At 44.8% G+C, this 26328-nt stretch overlaps 1 protein-coding gene across 1 annotated transcript in view; it reads right to left on the bottom strand.

Annotated features, from left to right (window-relative positions):
* Window positions 1-16650, bottom strand: part of LOC124777012 (juvenile hormone esterase-like) — a 97338-nt gene extending 80688 nt beyond the window's left edge. The window contains exon 1 of the mRNA XM_047252261.1: window positions 16500-16650. Within this exon, the coding sequence (XP_047108217.1) occupies window positions 16500-16643 (144 nt within the window). The 5' untranslated portion in view covers window positions 16644-16650. The remainder of the gene's footprint in view (window positions 1-16499) is intronic.
* Window positions 16651-26328: the final 9678 nt, after the last annotated feature.

Here is a 26328-nt window from a genome sequence, read left to right as displayed (position 1 = left end):
ATGATCACATAAAACAAATAGTGGGAAAAGCAGGCGCCAGGTTGAGATTCATAGGAAGAATTCTAAGAAAATGTGACTCATCGACGAAAGAAGTAGCTTACAAAACGCTTGTTCGTCCGATTCTTGAGTATTGCTCATCAGTATGGGACCCTTACCAGGTTGGATTAATAGAAGAGATAGACATGATCCAGCGAAAAGCAGCGCGATTCGTCATGGGGACATTTAGTCAGCGCGAGAGCGTTACGGAGATGCTGAACAAGCTCCAGTGGCGGACACTTCAAGAAAGGCGTTACGCAATACGGAGAGGTTTATTATCGAAATTACGAGAAAGCACATTCCGGGAAGAGATGGGCAACATATTACTACCGCCCACATATATCTCGCGTAATGATCACAACGAAAAGATCCGAGAAATTAGAGCAAATACGGAGACTTACAAGCAGTCGTTCTTCCCACGCACAATTCGTGAATGGAACAGGGAAGGGGGGATCAGATAGTGGTACAATAAGTACCCTCCGCCACACACCGTAAGGTGGCTCGCGGAGTATAGATGTAGATGTAGATGTAGATGTAGAAGTTTGAGTGTATTTGGTTTGGATGAACTGATTTTGGAGTACAGTGCAAACTAGAAGCAGCAGAAGAATTTAGGTAGCATCCAACAACCTTTTGGCTTAGTGTTCCTTTACTTGTGATACAGACAAGAATTGATTAAAGTCGGATAGAGACTGTGTCTGTTGTGTACAGATGCATGAGGAATTGGCCACCATCCCTAAATAGCTGAAAGCTGTGTTGACCACAATCGACAGGCTTCTGACTGCTGCCCTAAGCTGCTGTAGCTTTGGGGCACCTGAGACGAATGCTTTAGTTCCACTGGAGCCTCCAGCGCTGCCTCGGATCCCTGAAGTCGCTGCGGCTTTCGATTGGCGCGTCCCAGCCGGTCGACACTTATCTCACAGTGCGAGATAGCAAATATCTGGGTGGAAGACGAAAGTGGATATCTGCCACACAGATGTCCCCTTACGCCTTAAAAACAGGTTCGAGGTATTGCTCACTGCTGAAAGTACGTCCGAGCCAGGCAAGATGCTTCGTCTGTTCGGACTGTGGCCAATTTTCGTGCGAGCTCCGAACACGCACAGAGAGTGACGTAGATTGTAACTGGTAGCTCCGTCTTAGGCAGGTAGTTAAGCCCTGCTGGGAAATAGCGGGCACGTCTGTAAACAAGGCCAGTGTCTAGCCTGTTTGCTTGCCACGAGAGTATCATCCGAGACGTGAAACACGTTGTGCTGGCAGCGACAGAATGCACTGGCTGTACCTGGCATGAATGACGCCTGCTGCCTGGTTTCGGAGACCATCCCCGGGGAAGGGAGAGGAGGGGTTGAAGGGTGTGGAAGCAAAGCTATCGTTTTGTAGAATCATTCCGAGGACAGATCGCGTTGCTGTGACGATCTAGAACGAAGATTTCTCGACCTCCGCTGTCAGGTGCAGAAGTATAGGGCTCCCCTAATAAGTCAAGCATGGACTACACACAGAAGCGGATAATGGGGGAGTACAGGTGATACGCACATGTGGGTTTTTTAGGCTAGAGAAATCCCTCCGGCAGCCCGATAAGATGTATTTAGATTCCAGACAGGGTAGCATTTGTCATTGCAGGTCGGAGAAAGGAGATGTTAATATAGTTTTTGTTAGCGTCAGGATCGTCTATGGGAAGGAATCGGGACTATACTCACTTATGAACAGTATCAACTCCCACATAGCACCCGGGACAGAAAGTGGCTGAAACCAGGTATTAGCAGCTAATAAAATCTTAACGCCGATTGAAATGTATACAGCAAAGATAGGTCGAAGGCTATCAATGGAAGCGTGTTTATACCCATAAAAAAGCACAGTTATATCAAATGACATTCGAACAGATTCAGAATACGAAATAATTTGGGCGAAGATAAATATTAAAGGTAGATCAAGCGTGGTCATCTGACGCTTTTATACGCCACCTGGCTCACCGGCAATAGTGGCGGAACATTTAAGGGGGTGCTTGGAGAATATTTCGCGTACGATTTCCTGGCCATGTTATAGTTTTAGTTGGAAGTTTGAGCCAGCTGTAGACTGGGAGACTCAAGTGATTAGGAAAGACAGTAGGGACATGAGATCCTGTGAAATTATTCTAAGTGCCTTGTCTGAAAAGTAACTAGAATATTTAATTACAGAAACAGCTCATGAAAGTAACATCTTTGAAGTGCTGGTGACATACAAACCCGAACTTTTCGACTCAGTACGGAACAGGCAACCAGTGATCTTTAAGCCGTTACAGAATTACTGAATATCGCTGTAAATAAGAACGAGTACTGCAGCGGTTAATGGTAATGGCCACCATGCTTGTGGTGAGCGTTTAGAACTTCTCTGTAGTTCCCTTTTTTCAGTTTCTTCGTACAGAATACCATTAAATAGTATAATGTACAAAAGTAGTCATTGTTCCTTTGGTAAGTCCATCAAAAAAACAAACATCACAGCAAACTTTCTTCAAATGTGCACTCCATCTGTAACAGAATAGATTACATAATCGTCTTACACGCAACCGTTTGCTGAGCTAGAACAAAATTCTGGTGGTATTTGTTGCAAAGGAATGACAAAGCATTTAATAGAAGCTACTGTTTTCGAAAGTGGTACCGGAAAACACAGTTTGTTTGGATGCAGAACAATTGTTCTTTCTTTGGTAATTTTCGATGCGAACCACGCGTATTTGATCATTCCTGTGAATGCAACATTTTGATTTTTTTTCGTGGGTATTTCAACCATACTGTAAAAGTAAACATCAGACGGTTGGCTAATCCATAGTGTGGCAACTGTAAACCCAGGCCGCTGCACTCCGCTCGCTTGGTCGAAACATGACTAACGTTGTGGGTATAGGTGGTAACCATAAAATTTTAATATCGATTTTCTCGGAAACTAGGGGCCGTAGCATAAAAAGCCACGAGCCATGTACTCATGATAGATCCCTCTACAACGTAATTAAGTTTCATCAAACTCCGTGATTACTAGGTCTGATGGTCTCCTTGTCAAATTACCTGAGAGGGTAACATGATCCTCAGCTCAGAGGTTGGCAGCAGACGTTTCGTGTAGTGCCATCCGGCAGCCCCTCCAGGGATAAGCCCGTCTCTACAGACGCAGAAAGCGCCACTGTCAAGTGCCCGCCACAAGCTGTTACCGGAGTTCAGTTGTGTGTACTACTTCTCCGGATACTCAGCCTCTGTAATGATACTACTGCGTCAATACTGATCCTGTAACGCACTTGTATGATTCTGGATTGTACACTGAATTTGCGGGCACTTGTGTCCCACTGTGACCTATTTAAATTAGGAAAACAATTTTTACCTAAGAGTTGTTTTCTCTTTCATTCTCTATTTTCTGCTATAGAATCCACGCATCTCTGCTTTAGACAGTAATGCGCCGAGCAAAATTGTGAGGAATGGAAAAGAGCCATCGTGGTTCGACAACTGTGTTCGAAAGCTGATACGAAAGCAAAAAGAGCTCCACCGCAAATTAAAATACAGCCAATGCCTTACAGACAAACGAAAGGTAATTGAAGCCAAAATTAGCAAAAGGATGGCCATGAGTGAAGCGTTCAACAAGTTCGAATGTAAAATACTGTCTATCGACTTGACAGAAAATCCTAAGAAGTTTTGGACTCGTGTTAAATCAGTAAATGCATCTGAGCCTTCTGTCCACACACCCAATGACGGTGAAGACACTGAAACGGAGGATGACAAAGAAAAGGGAGATGTACTAAATATCTTTTTCACAGAGGAAAATCGCATGTAGTTCCTCTTTTAAATCGTTGCACGAACGACGTAATCACAGATACCGAAATAAGTGACCATGGGACATTAAAGCAACTGTAGTCGCTCAACAGAGGAAAAGCTACTGTGCATGACTGGGTACCAATTCGATTCTACACAGTGCACGCAAGAAACAATGCTTCTCTTCTAGCAGCAGTGAACCGTAGGTCTCTGGATGAGTAAACCATTCCTAATGATTCGAAAACAGCACAGATCATTCCCATTTTCAAGAACGTTCGTCGAACAGACGCACGAAACTACAGGCCTTTATCTCTCACGTCGGTCTGTTGTATTGTTTTAGAACACGTTTTATACTAGTGTATCATGAAATTTCTGGAAAGCAAAAATGTCCTCTTTAAGTGATAGCGTCGGTTCAGAAAACAACGATCGCGAGAAAACCAGCTCGCTCTGTTCGCCTACTGGACCTAGAAGGCAGCAGTTTTAGGCGTACCCGTAGATGCCGTGTTCCCTGATTTCCGGAAGGCATTCGATACAATTCCGGATGATCACCGAAAGAAGAAAATACGAGTGTACGGAATACCCGACCAACTGTGTGATTAAACTGGAGAAGTTCTAGTAAACAGAAGACTGAATCTTATCTGAACGGGAGAAGTCTTCAGACGTAAACGTAACTTCGGACATATCCCAAGGGAATGTCACGGGTCTATTAAGTTTCACACTATGTATAAATGGCCTAGTAGATAACGTCGTAAGTCCCGTAAGTTTTTTTGTGGCCGATGCTGCTACGTACAGAGAAGTCGCAATGCTGAGGGATTGTAATGAAATGTAGGAGGACAAGGAGAGGGTCGACGTTTGCTGCTGGGAGTGGGAATCGACGCTCAGCATAAACAGATGTAACGTGCTGCCTACACACAGACTGCAAGACCCGTAATTGTGTAATTAGACGACTGCAGAACAGTCATTGGAAGCAGTTACTTCCACAAAATATCTAGGACTAAGAGTACAGATCTGAAGTGGAACGACCACAAAAAATTAGTCATGCTTAAGGTAGAAGGCAGACTGACATTGGTTGGAAGAATCTCCAGAAAATGTAGTCCATCAATAAGGACGTAGTTTAGAGAGCACTCGTTCGACCAATACTTGAATACCACTCTTTAGTCTGGGATCCGTGTCAGATAGGACTGATAGAGGAAGCAGAGAATATCGAAATTAGAGTAGCACCTTTCGTTACAGGTTCATTTAGTAAACGCGTAAATGTCAAGTGTCACAGAGATTATCAACCACCTCCAGTGTCAAACCCTGCAAGAGAGACAATCTGCATCACTTAATGGTCACTGTTTAAGTCCCGACAGCCTATGTTTCTCAAATTGGACAACAAATATATTGATTCCTCTCACGTGTATCTCGCGAAAAGGCTATGAAGACCAAATGAGAGAGATTCGAGCCCACGTGGAGGCTAACCAGCTATCGTTCTTCCGCGAACCATTCGCGACTAAAAAAGGAAAAGATAGAAGTATGACTAATACACAAAGTGTCCTCCGCCACAGATCGTGAGGTGCATTACGATGTAGATGAAGATTTCAGAGGCAATGAACGCATACAGTCTGTTCCACATGAAAGTATACGCCGTTATCTGTATGAAATAAAAGACGCCACTGTAAATGTATGTTTACAAGCAAATACATGTTATTACTAATTGCTCGCCGGCCAATGTGGCCGAGTGGTTCTAGGCGCGTCAGTCGGGAACAGCGCGACCGCTACGGTCGCAGGTTCGAATCCTGCCTCGGCCATGGATGTGTGTGATGTCCTTAGGTTAGTTAGGTTTATGTAGTTCTAAGTTCTGGGGGACTGATGACCACAGCAGTTGAGTCCCATAGTGCTCAGAGCCATTGGAACTAATTGCTCAATTTCGTAGTTTGTCCAATCGACACCCTTATCGATTGTAGCTTGGAACCTTTTTCGGCATGCTTTTCACAAGATTTTCTGCATATTGTGTCCATAACGATCTCCATATCGTGCTGATTTTACATAACAGCTACTTCAAAGTATATATTGGCTTCCCTTTAAGCTTCATCTTAATTTACGATCAAACATTTCGATCGGATTGTATCAGGAGACACTGCAGGTCAATCCATCGTGGACATCCCATTGTCTTGTTTCGTCGCTGTACAGAGACGGCCGCGACGTTTCGGATCACTATCTTCCTGAAGCACCCAGTTTGCCTCGTTCGAACCAAATAGCTTCTTAACGGACCTCAGAAGGTATTTTTATAAATATTGCACATATTTTCAGCGTTTAAATTGGCTTCAAGTAAATGTAAATAGCCGAAACTGCAACCGACCATACAAAAATTTCAACTCTTGCACTGTCTATCTACACACTGTGCAAAAGAGCATTTAGTACAGGTGATAGACCACTAACACAGATATAACAGCGCACGTTACATTTAACATTATAGCTTACACTTTCTTGTGGAACTGATCGTAAATCTATCCGCGGAGAACTTAGACCGCAGACTGTGATCTATCGAAAGCGTGATAATTCACAATAACCCGGATGACCAATTCTTGATTAGAAGCAAATCACGATTTATCGCCAAGAGCTGCAGAGAATATTTTTTTATTATTGATACTATTGATTTTACGTTGCTTAGAGTGACGTAAATGTTCTATGAAGCTCATGCTTGCCCACGGACCAAAAGTGGTTGTTAAATAATGAAAGTTTATCAACAGCACTTGGCAGTAAATCATGACGTTCTTGAATTATTGCGAGCTGCGGGACACACCCCTGTTAAGACTTTTGATTAATGATTGCAATTTAAGTTCTTACACAGCTAGTTGAGAGGTAGGTATTGCTATATTTCCGCCAGTGGTCATGTTCATTGATTCCCAGCGTCAGAGGTACAGGGCGAGAGGAAAGCTGGAACACATACGGTGAGCACAAGAGGCATGGACGCTCTGCAGCCACAAATGGAGTAGGCTGGCAGATGTTCCAGCTAGTCTGAGAGTGGGATCCTTGCTAAAAGCCTATTGCACAATGAGAAATGTGCTGACAATAGTGAACCCCAGGAGGCACTAAGGCATTGCGTAGGCAGAAAAGAGTCGAGGATGCACACTGGAGGCGCGTGAAACTCCCGTCTGGCAGCAGCAGTTTTCGCCTGCTTTAAAAAAGCGAGAAACGTGCTGAGAAGTCATGGACCTCTGCAGGCACCCAGAAGGAGCATAAGGCACAGAGCGCCAAGAATCCGCACAGGGAAGTATGTGAAGTTGTGGAACTACGGAAGAAGTCAGCCTGTTTAAAAATAATGTTTTCTGAACAGTAAGAAGGCTGGTTATAAATCATGAACGCCAGTAGATTCTTAAACAAAACACAACCGTAAGACTGTCCAGGCCTTACACAGAGGCGGTCATTACAAAAAAGTGTAGTGTGGCTGCATCCACAGCAGCTAAGAACTGTAGACAAGACATTGGAACAATGTGCACATACACCAGGAACTACCTCGACGTGAACATTTGAGAAAGACTCCAATGATCGATTCACACACAAGCCGACGCAAGATGTGACATTACCACCATTCACTGGGATGCACGCTCATGAAACGGCAATCAGTCATTGGATGGCACTAAATTTAGTCTGTCAATGACAAAACAGCGAGGAGGAAAAATTTGAGCAGTCTGTGAGCTAAGGAGGCTGATGGGAGGGCAGTAAGAGAGACGGCGCGCAAGCAAGGTGACATGGAGACTGTCCCACCGACCGCCTACATAATCTGCTCATTACTGAGCCGTGGTAAAATTTGCTGTTTTGGAGAGTGCGCCGCAGCGCGTTGTGTGAAGCAGTCGCCCTCCGTTTCTAGCGGTGGCGACGCTGTGGCAATCGCAGCTTTGGTGTCTCCCTCTGGTGGGAAATGGGAAAGGTTGCCTTTTCTAGTGCATTTAAGGGGCGCTATCAGCTCTGCGGTTGTCCACCTCCACACCCTCCATCTCCTTCATCAGGGCAATTTCCAACACCCCCCTCTCCCGGATGACGAACTTCGCTGTGACATCTACCCTTCCTTCCAATTATAACCTGGCCTTATTCCCTCCCCCCCTCCCCAGGGCCTCCTTCTCCCAGAGCGGATTTTCCTCCTCACCCCCCCCTCCCCCCGAGACCCTGCGCCCCATACTTGCCTCTTTCCTTCCCACATCCCTCCCTAACTGGCGCTCTTCACTGCGCCCCCCGCTCATGTCCCCCCTCTCTTCCCCTCCCTCCCCCTTCCCTCCCTCCTACCCTTCTTCCGGTCTCCCTCATCTCCTTGCTCCTGGCAGATCCTCCGTTTTGAACATCGTCAGTGTGCCACGTCAGTGTTGTGTTTAGTGCTGTTTCTCCTGTACGTCAAGAGGTGTGATTTTAATTGTGTACTGCCTTGAGATTCGCTGTCAGTGTTTGTTCTGTGCTACGCCATCCGTCGATACCTTTTATGCTCCAGTCATACAGTGCCTTGTGTTCTTTTAGTTGTCGCAGTGTGTGACTTTTTGTGTGTGCTACTTTTAAACAGTTTTTTATCTCCATTTTACAGTCACCCCGTTTTTTATCTATCGCCTTCCATGATGTTCCCCTTTTTTATATCTATGTTCACCATATTCTCTCCTTTGTTATTTTTAAATGTCTTCTATTGTTTGTTCTATGTCTTTCGGCTGAAGAGCAGCGCATATGCTGCTGCCAGCCCGCCCTGATGGGGAATTAAAATACAATAAAGAAAAAAAAAAAACTCTGCGGTTGGTCGGTCGGAGTGAGTCTGGTCAGTTGGTCAGCCAAGTCAGTCTGGATCTGTCTCTCGTCCGCATTTGTGAGGCAGTTAGTGTCTGTCGTCCGGAGTGCTAGTATGTGTTAGGCCGTCAGTCTGCTCGAGTTTCTTCAGGCAATGGCCATCGGCGGTTGGATCGATCGGTTGGTCTGTCGAGCACTGGGACACAAGATGACTTGTCCGCCTTGACGTCGGCGCATGTGAGGTCGCCACGTCAGTCCAGGAGCCGCGCCGTATAGCGAGGAGTAGTGGCTTCGTGGCCGACACGAGAGCAACAGGAGTCAACCCACGTCATCGGGCTGGCCGGTGCGAGCTCCGACGCCGTGAGACGGGAGATCGGCGCGCTTTCCTGCGTGCGTTGAAGCGGCTGGCAGCGGACGGTTCGGGAGAGCGTTTTGGGGGTGCTGCGCCAAATCTTCGCCATACATCGCAGTTTATTAGAGCTTAAGTGATTCGTGATATGTTGTTTCATTTACTTGTTAAATTCTACTTGTTTTCTTGGTCAGTCTCTCGTCCCCAGCTTGCTCGTCTGTCTCCCGTCCGCATTTGTTAGGCAGTTAGTGTCTGTCTGTCTGTCGGTCTGCCGTACGTTAATAGCTGCCTTTGTCATGTTTGTCGGATTCGGTGTTAACGAATTTATTGCTTAAGGAGTAAAGGCCGAATTCCCGAAATATGTTTTTATCTTGCCTATTATCTTCAGAGGTGGTATATGTGTAATGTAGAGCATGTTTGTACATTTTATGTAAGACTGCATTTCACGGGTTTTTATTTAAGTGGTCATTTTAGTATATAAAGTTGCCACCCTTCCACCGTAAGAGTTTTCTTTTAAAAACAAGTTGCACTTTCGGTGGCAAGTATTTTTTTTTTTAATGTGTTTTGTACCATTTCTATCCCTCCTATGGGATGCATACATTATGTGTTTGTGTGAGTTGTTAAAATTTATAGTTGTAAGTAATCTGGTCTGTTGTAGATTTGCGCCAACGTAGTCTTTCAGAGGTTGTAGTGAGCGGTCGTGACTACGGCCGTGTTAAAAGGGAGCGGCAAGGTTCTCAGCCCAAAGGCTCATACTGTCAAAAAAGAATTGTTATCTCTGCCTCTGAACAAATCGTAACTTGATATTTAGAGGGTGCTTTCTTATTGTAATTGTTAAATCTGTTTATAATTTTTTTTTAAATTTCCATTTGTTGAAAGAAATTTATTTTCATCAGTTACTCACTGGCAACTACTTACACGCTCACATAGTGTGATTAAATGTGTTAATGTTCTTGATGAATCGCTAGTAAATAAAGTAAATTATTTAAGAAAAGATTTAAAAAGAAAATCTACGGTTCAATTACTACTGATCCTTACTTCCATCCTAATGTTCATCGCCGTTTTGCGATGCTTTTCCTGTTTCCAGTGCTTGGTTATGAAGCGCTCGATTGTTTCAGTTCCTTGCCTAACATCGACTCTCGACATCGTGACATCGCTGTTTCGACTATGCCAACTCACGTTGACAGTCGACACGGGAAATCTTACAGAGGCCTCAACGATGCGAGCTGCCGACTCGCTACCGCCACTACGAGGCAGTACCGACCCAGAATCCGTCACCACACACGAATGATTGTGAGATGATTTATTTCTCACTCCTTACTGAGTTATGTTCACGTCAAATCAAATCGGCCCTGGGATTTGTAATTTTATGCAGAGAAGGCACTGTAATAAAAGCTAACATACCATGTTTTAGTCATCTAAACAACCTGATTCTTTCACTTATGAATCTTTGCTGTTTGATTTCACTTAATTATTGGCTTCCAAAGTGGGGCGATCTCATTAGTAACTTGCACACTATGTCATGTCTATGAGTTTTGAAGGATTCACCACAATGTTTGAAGAAAATTTACGTGTTCCACAGGGATGTTTAGTCACGGAAATGCTGAAAATCCATTGTGACAGGTCTTTAGGCACACGGGCCGCACATTGAACTAATACCTTGGAACACCGACTCTGACTTGGATAGTAGTCTCAGTTTATTCATAACGACATATCCCACTGCAGCCACTCATTGATGATTAGTCCTGTGTCCCAGAAACGTCCAAACTTCGGGAATGTTGATTGGTGCTTTTACCCGCTATTCCAAGTACTTTCAAATATTTTCCAATGAATTACGGTCGAGTGATTTAGCGGACTAATAGTGGTGCGACAGGGTGCCCATGTGTTTGTCAAACCAGGAATGAGTACGTGCAGTCTTCTGAACGCAACAGTAGCCATTTTGGAAGACGGGTACGTGCACAGCTTACTCATCTGTTACGGCGTAAAGTCAAGCGCCGGCACGCAGAAGACTGTGGAAAGGCGTCAGCCAATCGCACGCTGACCAACCACTCTCAAGGGACGACAACCCGACAGCAGCGGCCCCTATGTGAAGGGGACTCAAGCGCCGCGACCGACTGGCGACGACACAATTGAATAGCAGCTTCAAGATTAACGAGTTTTATGGCAGGATCGACATTAGTCATTTGCTTTGACACTCTATGTGGCATCGACTTGAAATTGTTTATACAGAAGAAGGTTGATTATTTCGTATGTCGCCCGTTGCTTGCGAAACATCTGTGTAATTGCGAAGTTAAGTATTGTTGCGAAGTATTGTATCTTTTCATTTTGTGATGAAACTCATTAATACGATTTGTTTGAATTGTTTGTCTAGCGAACCGAGTACGTAGCATTCCTAGACTCCACATACTTGACGACGACCATGCAGACATAATATAATCAAGCATCACGAAGATATAGAATGTAGACAGCGCTTGGTCAGTGAAAATGTTCAAATAAACATTCTTGTTCGTGGTAACATGAATGAGTGATCCCAAGGCAAGTATAGAAAAATCAAACATCACAGAATCACCTCCGGCCCCAACTACACTCTCTACTCTCTGCGAGTTGAACCCCTCATTGGCCCTTCAGTGGTTCAGACCTCTCGCATCACTTGAAAATATGCAATATCGCGGCTCGTCGGATCATACACACGCCTCCAGTCAGGTACTGTCCTGTTGTTGAGCAGCCGACTCCGAATGTCCACCACGTGCAACCCTTTTCCCAATGCTTCGCTCGTAAATTAGTTATTATGGTTTCCATTCAGTGAGAGCAGCAATTCCTGTCATAGATGAAACCGACTGTCATTAGCGACTCGTGACGTTCGTCTCCGGCACCTTTAGGGTCTTCTTATGAGTAACACTGTGTTACATGGCTGCGAGTGACACTGACACCATTATTTGTAGATTCGTCAAACAGCCGCTATAATCAACAGATCGGGAGCTTAAATCTACGGTATATTGGTGCCTACGCTCAAACACAATAATTTCCTTGCGACATTCTGTCACGTCTGCACGTCGACGTGTCTTAGTCTGCTAATTCCACACAACCGAAATGTATACACACGACTCACTGTCACGACATATCTGAACCAGTGGAGAGTCACACGACCGCCATCTACAGGGCTCCAAACCGTCCAGTGATTCTGTTAATGAGCTGTCTAGCACATGGTACAGTCACATGAATCTAACCACCACCTCTGTTCGACATCAACGTGCAAGAACCACTTACAGACGGCAGATGGCAGCACCAGCAGTGGAGGGTATAGCTAAAGAGCGATTTGGGGGGGGGGGGGGAGGGGGGTGAAGGGGGGGGGGGGGCGGGCGGAAAACAGTGCAGTCGCTGTCGTACTGCGGGAAAAGAGCGACTCATCTCACATCCAGAAGGGCATGGTCATTGGCTTTCGTGCCAAGGGCAGAAGAATTTTCGAAACGGCTAAGTTTATGAACCGCTCGTGTTCCGCCGTGGTAAAAGCAACTGTGCATGACGAAATGGCGCTTTCCAAAATAGGCGCAGAGGCAACTGTGATACCACACAGGCCACGGATGACAGGGGTGAACGACGCCTGCAGAAATGTGTTCTAGCGAATAGACTTGATACTGTGGAGCAACTGACCGCCCAAATCACCTACCGTTCAGCAAAAATTGGCGCGTTTTAGCCTCCATAGCCGGCGCCTGTTTATGCACCCATGCCGACACCTATTTATCACTAACGTGCACTGGAATTTGAACGCGAGTACCGCAACTGGATGTCCGCCGAGTTGCAACAGGCGGCCTTTTCAAATGAACTTTTTTATGCGGGTGAAACGCCTGAATGCAAACACCTTGAAACAATCGTCAGAAGAGTCCAGGCCGGAGGACGGAGAGTTATCGATTGGGAATGTTTTCGTGGCACTACCAGAGTGGTCTCGTCATTCTAGAAGGTACAATGTTTCAGCACAAGAATGCACCTATCCTGGGGTACTGAGCCGCGTGACTCACTGGCAGTACATCGATTCGCACGTTCGTGTAATCTTCTCCTGCGCGTTGGGTTGGGGCGGCATCGCCGGCTGCTGGCTGTTTTTGAACAGCTGGGAGTTGTGGCTCCGAACGGGGGGCAGTTAACAACGGACACCGGTTAACAGCAAACGTCTCCTGCCTGTTACGACGTCTAGGTTGGCTTCAGCACAAGTCGGCACTGTGTACAAAGCCGGTGCGGTGTTCTAGAGGAACCGCTTCGCCGCGGCTAAGCTGTAGACGTGCAGCATGGCCTGCCCCCGTCTTTTCTGCGGAGCGGCTAGTGCGTTCCGCCCTGTGGTGTTTTCTTACCTCGACAGTTGGTAATGGTCGGTCCTTTTCTCAAGTGACCGTGGTGAGAGAGTAATTTTTCATCTGCAACGTATCTCTAACACAGTCTCACCTTTAAGCCCATTGTGTATGGAATCTCTAATGTGACCACGTGCCGCAGCTGACTTCCAGTCCCTAATTTAAACTGAACTCGATGTGCTGAACTACAGTGGTGTCTGACTGCCGTAATTTTGTTAATTTGTGGAATTAGTGGCCGTTCCAGACTGGCCTCGTTATTGTGTGGCTATGATATGAATGTATGAAGTTTCTTGCAACTATAGATGGGTCAGGAAGGCATTACGAGTGAGGATATGTTTTGCAATTAAATATTTTGTTTGATAAATTGAAGAGTGGTTACTGTTGATGCAGATGTAATCTGTGCCAAGCATTATGAATACTTATCAGAGTTCTGTTCGTTTACATTGTAGCGTTGTTTTTTAAATGGTAAGAGTGAATATGAGTCTTCTAATCTAATGTTTGCCAAAATTTTCCAATTCGGGGGTTGGGTTGGATATATGCATTGGCTTGCAGGGGGTTCTCAGTTCTTTCCAGTGTCTGCTAAGCCGGCGTGCCCGGTTAATTTATTCGCGCTGTTAAGCCATTGCGCTACGTTCGTGTACTCGTATCATCACTGCCTGCTAGCTGTTTGCGGACTCGTTGCCGGTTGACTGCGCTCGCTAAGATGCTGGTGTCCGCTTCTTTCTAAGGTACCCACCAAAGCCTGATACATCTGTTGTCTTGTTACATATTATGTCTGTTATTGAATTTGATCCACTCTGTTGCCGCTTGCTTATGGCCAATCTTAGTCTGTTACAGATGTCACTTCTTGGATTTCTGCCGCCACTAGTCTCTTACGTGTGGGCGTTGTCACGGTATCTTGCCTGGAGACGAGAGTAACACTGGTGGCCCACAGTCTAAACTTGTACATCTTGCGAAGTTTTGCTGTAAATTTTCTTTTACACTCAATAGTAATAATTTAAGGCTTAAAGGGCAAATAAATGTCTTAATCCCACTATGTGTGGCTAATTCACTCTGACATTGAATATTCGGTTAATCCGGTTACACATTGCCGTGCTCTGGAAGAGAATAAGAATAGACGCCTTACGTTCTAGGTAAGCTAGTGTTTAGAGTTATTTGACCACGATAGTAGTGTTTCTTTGAGATTGGCTGCTTCTAGTGCTAACGTTTGTTAGTCTTTGTATTATTTCTCTATTTCTACTTTACATAAATCTTGGAGAAGTTGCATGCAGTTGCCTTGCAGGAAAAAAACTACATTCACATTAATCCTGTGTAATTTGGCCGTAGGCTTGGGTGGAATTAGCAGTTACTTCACCCCGCTGTCATCAAGGCTCTATAGTTATTTTATTGTTCTGTCATGTATTTGTTCTTAAATTTTTAAAAGTCTTTTATGAACTTCAGCTATTTGTACAGCAAGAGCATTCATTATGTGAGTCCCTGTGTTTAAGTGCAGTCTTATCATGACTTTGCCCGTAAGTTTTCCTTGCAGTCTGAATTTAATATTCTCAATGAGATCCAATGTTACAGTAATTTTGGAATAAAGGGGCATACTGAGTACCTGTATTTACTTTCCCAGAGGGTTAATATAAATTGTTGACATTCTCACTGATTGCTGTATAAAGTTTATTTATTGTAATAATTGTGACCACTTAAATTGAGTGATCGTTAATCGCGTTCTGAACTTAAATAAAGGGTGTATAACTACGAATGCTGTTGCCCCTGTAAATATTTGGGTTCCCCTTTCACTCCACAGCCACTTGCGCTGCACCTTGCGTCGTTTTAGCTCAGAAAGACGCATCGACTTACGTGCGTGATATGAAGAACACAACGATGAGTTTACCGTATTTGGCTGGCCACCATAATTCTCACATTAAAACCCAATTCAGTAGTCCGCAGCTCGTGGACGTGCGGTAGCGTTCTCGCTTCCCACGCCCGGGTTCCCGGGTTCGATTCCCGGCGGGGTCAGGGATTTTCTCCGCCTCGTGATGACTGGGTGTTGTGTGATGTCCTTAGGTTAGTTAGGTTTAAGTAGTTCTAAGTTCTAGGGGACTGATGACCATAGATGTTAAGTCCCATAGTGCTCAGAGCCCAATTCAGTATCTGCCGTACCACCTTCATCGGTCTGTTCGCGTCATTGATCCTCAGCCGAGAAACTTACCGCAGCTTGCCACTCCAGTGGAGCCGGAATGACTACGCATCCAAGTCGGTACCTTCCAGAACCTCACTGAGTCTCTTCCTGCTCGTCTTGCAGTAGTCCGCGCTGTTAAAGGCTTTTGACAGCCGGCCGGTGTGACCGAACGGTTCTAGGCGCTTCAGTCGGGAACCGCAGTGCTGCTACGGTTGCAGGTTCGAATATTGCCTCTGGCATGGATGTGTGTGATGTCCTTAGGTTAGTTAGGTTTAAGAACTAGTCTAGGGGACTGATGACCTCAGATGTTAAGTTCCATAGTGCTTAGAGCCATTTGAACCATTTTTGAGGTTTTTGGCAGATCGTCGCATTAATATGACCCGAAGATGTATGCTGTCTGCTAAGATGCGTAGGACCCCAGTATCTTACTCTCCGAATTCCAAGATCTCAAGTTAAAATACAAGAAACATACATCCTACTTCTCAAGTGATCATCGTTAAAGTAACATAAGAGAAATTTGAGCGTGCATTGATCGATAAGAGCTATCTGTCTTCCTGTGTACCACCCCGAAATTCGGGAAGAGACGTTTTTTGTGCACCCTACCACACACAGCACAGTCTAAGTAGCAGATCTGATTAATGTCCCATCATAAATCTAAGCATGTTGGCGATTCCATTCTAAGAGGTTCATATTTTTAACCTAAATGTACTTTTCTAACATTATCAATGCCACTTCCACTTGTACACGTTTCCCATTTTGCTCTTTGCAGTGCCACTGAGGTTCAGTTCTGTATGCTCAGTTTTAACACCTGTGTGGTGAGAGTAACGGTAAGAAGAGGTTAACTTATGTTAGTAGACGAAACCTCAGACACCTATTTTCGCACGTGCATATACTCAAAATTTTAGAATTCCACTATCCACACTGTCAACTGATCATTGTCACTGACATATTCACGATAGGCGCTGACTTACACACAAGCACCTGACGCAAATACACAATGAATAGTCAGTTTTGATCAGAAAGTAGCTAGTGTAAAACGGGCTAAGCAGCTAAGCTTCAGGTAAACACTGAACTGAGAATGCCGCTACCTATGAAGCACTGACCTTGAACCGTAGCGATCCCACAGGTGGCTTTGCATAAGGGATACCCAGGAAGCTGCAGAATGCGGTTCCGGTGGGTGACGTCACCAGCTTCCCCCGCAAAGAGCCCTGCCGCACCGCCGCCAACACCGCTTTCGCCGTCGACATCTCTGTCGGACTATGCTCTCTGGCTGCTGCTGCCGCTTCCCGCGTGGCGTCATCTGTTACGTATGCGCGCCAAGGCCGACCGTCACGTATACGCAAGGAGTGGGGCAGGCGCCTCGCTATTGACCCAGCAGTCGCCAGCTTATGAAATTACCGCCTACCTAGCACATGATAATGCAGACATGAAAACAGCAAGAACCTATGTTCTTAACACGTTACATCTCACTGTACAGTGCAGGCCTGTAAATCTCGCGTTGTGCTCTCGATATTTTTATATATCATTCATTCAATTTTCTCTGGAAACCCTTCGAATCGAAACAGTTTGAATCGAGCTGCCAGCGTAACTACTCTTCGCACGGAATTAAATGTAAGATACGAAGACTGAGCAACGAAAACTGAGACCAATTCTTTCCTGTACTTTCCTATTTGTACCATGAATTTTTGAAACGAGTGGGTTTCAATGTCGCAAATACCTTACAAAAATGGCGTGCACCATGTGTTTGAGGACTGGCAGGGACGCTATAAAAAGTTCATTCCAGTGGGAGGGGCCAAAGATTATGTAAGTATTGAAATGGAGTAGTAAACATATGTGAATAAAATCAGTTTCAGCTTTTGGTGATCAGCCTTCAGAATTCAGAGCATGAACAGCCGTTTGTAACTGTGATAATTGCGAGTTTATTCCACATTAGTAGTCAACAGTGGACGCAAATAACAGTAACCGAGCGGAATAATTTACAATAGTAGTGTTTCACTCACTGACTCTTCCGCGAAACACCAAAGTTTTTAAATCCAAGACAGTCGTTTCATTGGTGCGTTTTTCACCACAGAAACAGTCAGGTGAAGACTGTCGAATAGCAGTTAACGTGGTTGTTACATAGGTGGACACATCTGGTGAGTATGGCGAGTGCGGAAGACGCTTGCAACGTTGGCTGTTTTATCTTTCCTGAGTTTATCTTGGTCTTGGATGTTTGTGTTTCTGTTAAGTGCTGATCATTTCGCTTCTAAAAAAATCACTGTCTCATTCATCGAACGGATAAATGGCGTCAGAGAAGTAATGTACCCCCATATACAGAAGAGCACTCAAGTAAAATGATTGAATGTTATTATTGACCGGGATACCACGTCTGCAATAGCCTTCCTGGTGCAGTTTATGTGTTTGACGCCACTTCGTCGACATGCGCGTCTTTCTAATAAAAATGAGAAGACGTTATTGGGAAGACAGAAACACCCAATCGCCATGTGAAGAAAATCTGCGTGCTGGTTGGAAATGGACCCCGTGATTTAGAGGCAGCTACGCCGCTCACCAGGCCGCAACCCGCGTACAAAAGATCGCTAATTTGTGTTGGGAGCCTAATATGTTTGGAGAGAAAATGAATTCCTGATGAAAGCCTGCCGCCTACATCTGCATACATATTCTGGAAGGCACTCACTGTACGCTGCGTGGCGGAGGGTACCTTGTATCACTACTAGTCATTTCCCTTCCTGATCAGCTCGCAAAAAGAGCAAGGGAACAACGACTTTCCATATCAGAGTCGTTCAGCAAAGCTGATCGAGAGCGCGGAGGCGCATGAAATAAACACAGCGACAGGCGGGAGCAACGCAAAGAGCGGGAGCCGTGTCGGCCGCCATTTCCAGCCGTCAGCGCATTCAGACGTGGATGGCAGGAGCAGCAAGCAGCTCTTAAGAGCAGGACCTCAGCGCCACCTTGTTTCGATGCTGCATGGGAGGATTTGTTACATTCTACTGAACGCGATGGTCGCATAAAATGTTTAGTGTGCCACAAAGTCTTAAATCATATAATGAAATGAAATTTAAGACTTCATTATGCAGTAAATCACGCACCAGAGTACCACACATACACTATGTGATCAAAAGTATCCGGACGCCTGGCTGAAAGTGACTTACAAGTTCGTGGTGCCCTCCATCGGTACACATACACTATGTGAAGTATCCGGACACTTGGCAGAAAGTGACATAGTAGTTCGTGGCGCCCTCCATCGGTAATTCTGGAATTCAATATGGCGTTGGCCCACCCTTAGCCTTGATGACAGCTTCACTCTCACAGTCATACGTTCAATCACGTGCTGTAAGGTTTCTTGGGGAATGGCAGCCCATTCTTCACGGAGTGCAGCACTGAGGAGAGGTTTCGATGTCGATCGGTGAGGCCTGGCTCGAAGATGGTGTTCCAAAACATCCCAAAGGTATTCTATAGGATTCAGGTCAAGACTCTGTGCAGACCAGTCCAGGGATGTTATTGTCCTGTAACCACTCCGCCACAGTCAGTGCATTATGAACAGGTGCTCGATCGTATTGAAAGATGCAACTGCTATTCCCGAATTGCTCTTCAACATTGGGAAGCAAGAAAGTGCTTAGAACATCAATGTAGGCCTGTGCTGTGATAGTGCCATGCTATACAACAAGGGGTGCAAGCCCCCTCCATGAGAAACACGACCACACCATAACACCAGCGCCTCCGAATTTTACTGTTTGTACTACACATGCTGGCAAATGACGTTCACAGGGCATTCGCCATACCAACACCCTGGCATCGGAAAGCCACATTTTGTACCGTGAGTCGTCACTCCACACAACATTTGCCCACAGTTGAATCGTCAATTATTTTCTTTCGCTCCTTACATAAAGCGAGGCGTCGTTTGACATTTAACGGCGTGATGTGTGGCTTGTAAGCAGCCTCTCAACCATGAAATCTAAGTTTTCTTCCCCCCCCCCCCCCTCCCCCGCCTAACTGTCATAGTACTTGCAGTGGATCCTGATGCAGTTTGCAATTCCTGTGTGATGGTTTGGGTGGATGTCTCCCTATTACATAATACGACCCTCTTTAACTGTCGGCGGTCTCTGTCATTCAACACATGAGGTCAGCCTGTACGCTTTTGCGCTGTACGTGTACTTTCGCGTTTCCACTTCGCTATCACATCGGAAACAGTGGACCCAGGGATGTCTAGGAGTAAGGAAATCTCGCGTACAGACGTATGACACTAGTGACACCCAGTCACCTAACCACGTTCGCAGCCCATGAGCTTCATGAAGCGCCCTGTTCTCCTCTCTCACGATGTCCAATACGATATGGAGCACATGGCAGTAGGTGGCAGCACAATGCACCTATATAAAAAACATGTTTTTGGTGGTGTCCGGATACTTTTGATCACATGTATGTATGTCGACGACAAACGGAAGGAAATAATCTTTGAACTGAAAGCCAGCTTTTCAAACCAATATGGTGGCAATGGAAGGAATGACAAAATTGCTACGTTTCACGTCAGTTTTGAGAGCTCGTCCTCCTGGTTTTATTTGATGCAAATATTTCGTATTATTTGCAGGACGTTGATCATCCTGGAAGAAACTCTTTTGTGAAAATTAGCTACAGAATTTCTCATCAGACAGCAGAGCACTTGAAGCCATTTGCTGAAGATGAATTTATTAAAGAATGCCTTCTAAGAACGGGGGAAGAGCTGTGCCCACAACCAGTTGCGCAGCTACAGTCTCTGTCACTTTCTCGAGCCACTGTCTTGCACCGAGTTGATGACGTTCGGTTTGCGGGGCGCTCCACTGCGCGTTCATCAGCGCCCGTAAAAAGTCGCAATTTTTACACAGTCGGATTTTTTCACTCCAATTAGCCACTGTCACGAATGATGATGATGAAATGATGAGGACAATACAAACACCCTATCTCCATTGTACTGTGCTGAAGAAGTAGCAAAAGACTTGTATCCTCAGATGCCAAGGATATTAAAGACAGTGCTGCTTTTTGCCTGTCTTTGGATGACTCTCTTGACTTTTAAGGCACAGCACAGCTGGTAATTCTCATTAGGATAGTAAACAAAATGCTGGAATTTCGAGAGGACATGTTATATCTCGTTAGTAGGGGGTAGTGGGGGGGGAGGGGTGCAGCCCCAAAGTATCATTATTCAAGATGGTGGTCGTGATGTCAGCTGATGATGCAGGACTTGGCAACAGCAGGACTTGACATCATCAAAGATGGCGGTCGTGACATCAGCTGAAGATGCAAGTACTCTTATCCAAGATGATGTCTTTTGGCAGGAAACTGCCACAGCCCCCTGTCATGCCCCTCTGGCAGGAGGTTCAAATTCCATCAGGACATTGCAACACACCACGGCTACCTCTACTAACCTAACAAAATGGCGGGAAGGTATCAGTTAGGCTACCTCCACTAGCCTAAATCACCCTACTGTCATTTCTTCCTATGAACTTGTGGGAAGTTCAATATCCAGCAGGACATTGCAACACACCACTGCTGCCTCACTAATCTAAGAAAATGGTGGGAAAATAGCTCACTTGGGCTGTACTGTAAGAGAGGCGACTCGTTTAGAGACATGACAGTGCCAGAAATATGATTCACTTACGGTTGTAATCATTAAAGGACTTCTCCATAGGATCCAATGCAGGTATGTGGTTGAATGGAAAGATTTGATTCCAAATCATAGACGTCATTGCTAGTGGATAGTGTGACACTAGAGATCTGAAAAGCTAGTGTACTTTTCTTACAACTTCAATCAGCACAACATACGGCACTGTTGTTTTCCTTCTGAATCAGTCATTGTCTATAATTCAGTGGTATCTGCCCCCGGTACCTGAGTGGTCAGCACGACAAAATTTCAATCCTAAGGGCCCAGGTTCGATTCCCTGTTGGGTCGAAGATTTTCTCCACTCAGGGACTGGGTGCTGTGTAGTCCTAATCATCATTATTTCATCCCGACCGACGCGCAAGTCACTGAAGTGGCGTCAAATCGAAAGACTTGCACCCAGCAAACTGGCTACCCAACGGGAGTCCCTAGTCACACATTTACATATGCTCAGTGGATACATCACCAATACTCTGACATGGTATTGAAATCCCCGGGCTAGCAGGATAGAGAGGATGTGGTTATATTTGTGGAAAGGGGTCAAAATAAGTTACTGTTAGTTGCACTCAGCATATAAACTTTATTTCCTAAAACACACAGTCACACAAGCAAGAATTAAAACTCTCAAAGCTTTAACGAAAGACTTTCTTTGATTTAATTTAGGTTGCCTGAAGGCCACATCAAAAATTCAAGGCACATGGCCTAAGCAAGGAATTGAAGTACAGGATTTCTTCTGGAGGTTTCAGTTCTTTAGAAAAAAACTGTTTTTCTTCAATATAAATAGGCTGAAAGCCTTAGCTTAAATTTTTCCCATAGAACTCGGCTGAGGGCCTCACATTATTCAAGAATAAGGTTACGGCTTAAGGCTGAGACAAAGATTTACAAAGTTTAATCTAAATAGGCTGAAAATTCGGCTGAAGGCCGCATATCAATAAAACAATTTAACGGCTTAAGGCCTAGTAAGAAGAGATTTACATTTGGAAAGGCTGAAGTCCTTATCTTAAAATATTTCGTGTAAAACTCGGCTGAAGGCCTCATACTAAAGAATAACAATCTTATAACGTAAGGGAAAGACAATTTGAGTTTATAATTTAAGAGCCCGCAGCTCGTGGTCGTGCGGTAGCGTTCTCGCTTCCCGCGCCTGGGTTCCCGGGTTCGATTCCCGGCGGGGTCAGGGATTTTCTCTGCCTCGTGATGGCTGGGTGTTGTGTGATGTCCTTAGGTTAGTTAGGTTTAAGTAGTTCTAGGGGACATAGTGCTCAGACCCATTTGAACAATTTTTTTAATTTAAGAGAGATTAAAACTTGGCTGAAGGTCACACACCATACAGTAAACAATTTTACAGCTTGATGCCTAAAGGGAAGAGCTTCTAAATTTCAACTAAACTACGCTAAAGGCTTTGTCCTAAAATGCTTCACATAACTCTCGGATGAAGGGCACATACGAAACCCAAACCATCTCATGGCTTAAAGTTGAGACAAAGAAATTTCCAGTTTTTAATTTAAGCTAGAAAACTCGGTTGAAGGCCACATAAAAACTAGAAAATATTTCTTACGGCTTAAGGCCAGACAACTTTTGATTTGAAAAGGCTGAAAACTCGGCTGAAGGAGACATACCAACTTGAAACCAGTTTATAGCTGAAGGTCAAGGCACAAGGAATTTTCAATTTTAATTCTGAAAGTCTGAAACTCGGCTGAAGGCCACATACCAACAAGAAATAATTTTTTTTATGGCTTAAGGCCTAAGAACAAAAGCCTTGCAATTTTAATAAGCTAAAACTCAGCTGAAGGCTACACAGAGTACCTAAAAGGAAATTACTATGTAAAATATAAGGAGTGGCGCTCATAAGTTTCCAAGGATCGGCCTGGGATGGTAACACTAACACACATTTAGGTGAGACAGGCTGCCAGACCGACAACCTCTTAATTGGAACGCAACCCATCTGAAAGCCAGATGAAGAAACCAACCAACAAGATCAGTTCTCTACCACCCGACCAGCAAAACGACAACAACGTGTCAATAGCACAACATTCTGGATACTGGTGCCCAATACAGCCAAGTCAGAATAAACGCCGTAAACGCCTAAAACTACCAACAATACCTCAGCTGTCGAACTACATGCCGTGCTGGACAGCATCAACACAATTAGGAAAATACACTGCCAAAACCTAAACGACCAGAGCAGGTTACCGGAACGTCGATAGCCACAAGGCACAAGATACGGCTGGCACACTTCATTAATGAAGGAATGAATTGAATTAAGTTAAACACCACACCGGAAGACGGCTACAATTCTAGCCAACTTCAACGCACTCAGGTTGTTGCTCGCGGGAACCACCCAGAAAGCGACAACCAGGATCAAACGAAGAGTTGTGATAGCAGTTGACGCTTGACAGTAGGCTAAGTGAGCACTCAGTTTTAGTGTTCAGGATCAGAGGGCGACGGACTTCGTAACCATCAAAAGAAGCGCCTCATCACTACAACCACAAGCGCACGCAGCCAGCTGTTCCGGCCAGACTATGGGACACGGAGACTTCCTCCCTGCTCTGCCCCAACCGACCAACTGCCACTCACCACAAAGGCAGAAAATATATCCGTCACACCATAGATAGTACAGCAGTACTAGAATCGATGTACGCTGCTACTACCACTCATGGAGATAAGACAGCAATGTTATGGCGGTAAACAAGTAAGAAATAAGACATCACTGCACTTCAACCAATGGTAAAAAAAAGAAGGCATGATGCGAGCCAGCAACAGCTCAGGTTTCGAGACAGAATACGTCACAAATACTGGGTAAAGATCTGGCGGCCTGAAGGAGTTGCAAATACTGGTTTCATACCAAGCTCCTTAGCCGAATCATTTTAAAAATTCAGCGATATTATCAGGAGGCAGCTTTGTGGGCTAGATGTAACTGGACTGCTGATCTGATAATATACACTCCTACGATCATCATCTTGGTATTTTTCTAGAAAAACCAATTCATTCGGAGGTAATTCAGCTCCTCGATTTATAAAGCCAGTATAGCTTGTAACATGGGTACTTGCGTGCAGCTGAAGAACTAAGACTGCTTGTGATGGTGATGTGGTTGTGTTTTTTAACATCTGCAGGTGTGTAAAACGATTACACCTCTCTTTCTAAGACACAGTGTTACCACTCGCAAGAAAAACTTATGAGACATGCCAACCAATTATTGATTTTTGGTCAGTATTATTTCGTATCGCTGGCAATCAGTTATTGACGGAGTATTATAGTACATTAATTGGGGATCTGTTATGGGTTCGCCTTGGGCATTAGGCTTATAACGTATATGTTTATGTTCAGACATGTACAAAGGAAGATATGGATCTGACATGGAATACTGTGACAGTAAAGGGAAGAATATGTCAGGTCATAAGAATGGTACAGATATTTCTATTTCCAGAACCACAGCCATCAGCAGGGTGTATTTCGGATACTTTGCTCACTGTCGAATGTCTTTCAATTGAGACTGCGATCATAACAGTTAATTGTAAATACAATGATAAAGCATATATGTAACCGGTTTTCTAGGATGATTCTGTCTATGCGCGCTTGGCATGCTGCGCCAGTGATGGGAATAATTCACATTTCCAGTTAAAGGGAGGAGCTGTCCGAATGGAAAGGTCTGTTGGAATGTAGGAATGTAGCTGACTTAACCGAGTAATCCTCTAGACGGCTGTGTTGGGCAGCTTTCGTCTTCGCTTGCAAATTTGAGAAAATTCAATATGGAGATGTGTCTGTGCTGGACCATTATTCCCTCCCATGTCAATTTTCGGACTGACTGTTTATTCACAATTGCCGCCTTTATTTAGTTGGGGGAACATCGATTGTGGTGTGTGCATCTAGCAGGTGAAGGGCACGTTTGCTGATCTCTAGACATGAGAAACACCTTAGTATTATGGTAAACCATGCGAAAATACATTTTTCTTGTAATCCTAGAGTCTGGAGCTGTGTGTAGAAAAGCAAGCAAGCAAGCAGGTCCAGACCAGAACCAGTAATGCATTTGCACCGAGGTGAAACGAGCTCGTCTTTGCACTACGGTTCTGAGAGTGAGTTTGATGCACTGAGGGCACTCTGGTCATGCATTGGGAGTGGATGACCACCCAAACTTGCATGGAAATATCTAGTGCTGCAAGTATACCTACAGTGCTGTCTGTCTTTTTGGTATATGTATGAATAATGTTAAAGGGTGATTTTGTATGGTGCAGGAGACGAACTGAATGTTTACTACATCGACACAGTACAGAGTGATATATTGCTGGGTTGGAGATCGGTTTCACACTTTAATATTCAAACTGCTGTCCTCAGTGGGAGACCAGTGTAATTGAGTAAAAGTCTTTCCGTATCTGACACCACGTAGGGCACTTCCTGAGGTTTAATTGTCAGTGCACTATGTCGATCTGTGTAATATAGCTTTTTGCTGCTGAAAGTCTCGTCTACAGAAAGAGAGAAAAAGGTGAACGGTGCTTCCACTCAAGCAGCATCAGTAATTAAGCAGGTAAATTCGAGAATAGCCAATCATAATACCCTTTCATTCACAAGACATGATTTGTGTTGGGATATAGGAGTCTCTACATAGTGGTGGAAACGTTTACGTATGTTGAAATCAGGAAGGGTAGCACGTGATGGATGGGGTACCATGTTAGGACCACGAGGAAGAATGCATTCGATTTTATTCCGCGCTATTTTCGTAAACAGGTTCTGTTAGGGCAAGAATTTCCATGCGTACAAGCCGAGACATCACGAAAGCTCCTACAAAAGCTGCTTTACATCTACATCTACATCTACATGATTACTCTGCAATTCACATTTAAGTGCTTTGCTGAGGGTTCATCGAACCACAATCATACTATCTCTCTACCATTCCACTCTCGAACAGCGCGCGGGAAAAACGAACACCTAGATCTTTCTGTTCGAGCTCTGATTTCTCTTATTTTATTTTGATGATCATTACTACCTACGTAGGTTGGGCTCAATAAAATATTTTCGCATTCGGAAGAGGAAGTTGGTGACTGAAATTTCGTAAGTAGATCTCGCCGCGACGAAAAACGTCTTTGTTTTAATGACTTCCATCCCAACTCGCGTATCATATCTGCCACACTCTCTCCCCTATTACGCGATGATAATTTGCACCCTTTCGATGTCCTCCGTCAATTCCACCTGGTAAGGATCCCACACCGCGCAGCAATATTCTAACAGAGGACGAACGAATGTAGTGTAAGCTGTCTCTGTAGTGGACTTGTTGCATCTTCTAAGTGTCCTGCCAATGAAACGCAACCTTTGGC

The sequence above is a fragment of the Schistocerca piceifrons genome, chromosome 2 (assembly GCF_021461385.2).
Source record: "Schistocerca piceifrons isolate TAMUIC-IGC-003096 chromosome 2, iqSchPice1.1, whole genome shotgun sequence".
Classification (NCBI taxonomy): domain Eukaryota; kingdom Metazoa; phylum Arthropoda; class Insecta; order Orthoptera; family Acrididae; genus Schistocerca; species Schistocerca piceifrons.
The sequence above is the reverse complement of the archived record's forward strand: the minus strand, read 5'-3'. Positions and strand labels throughout refer to the sequence as shown.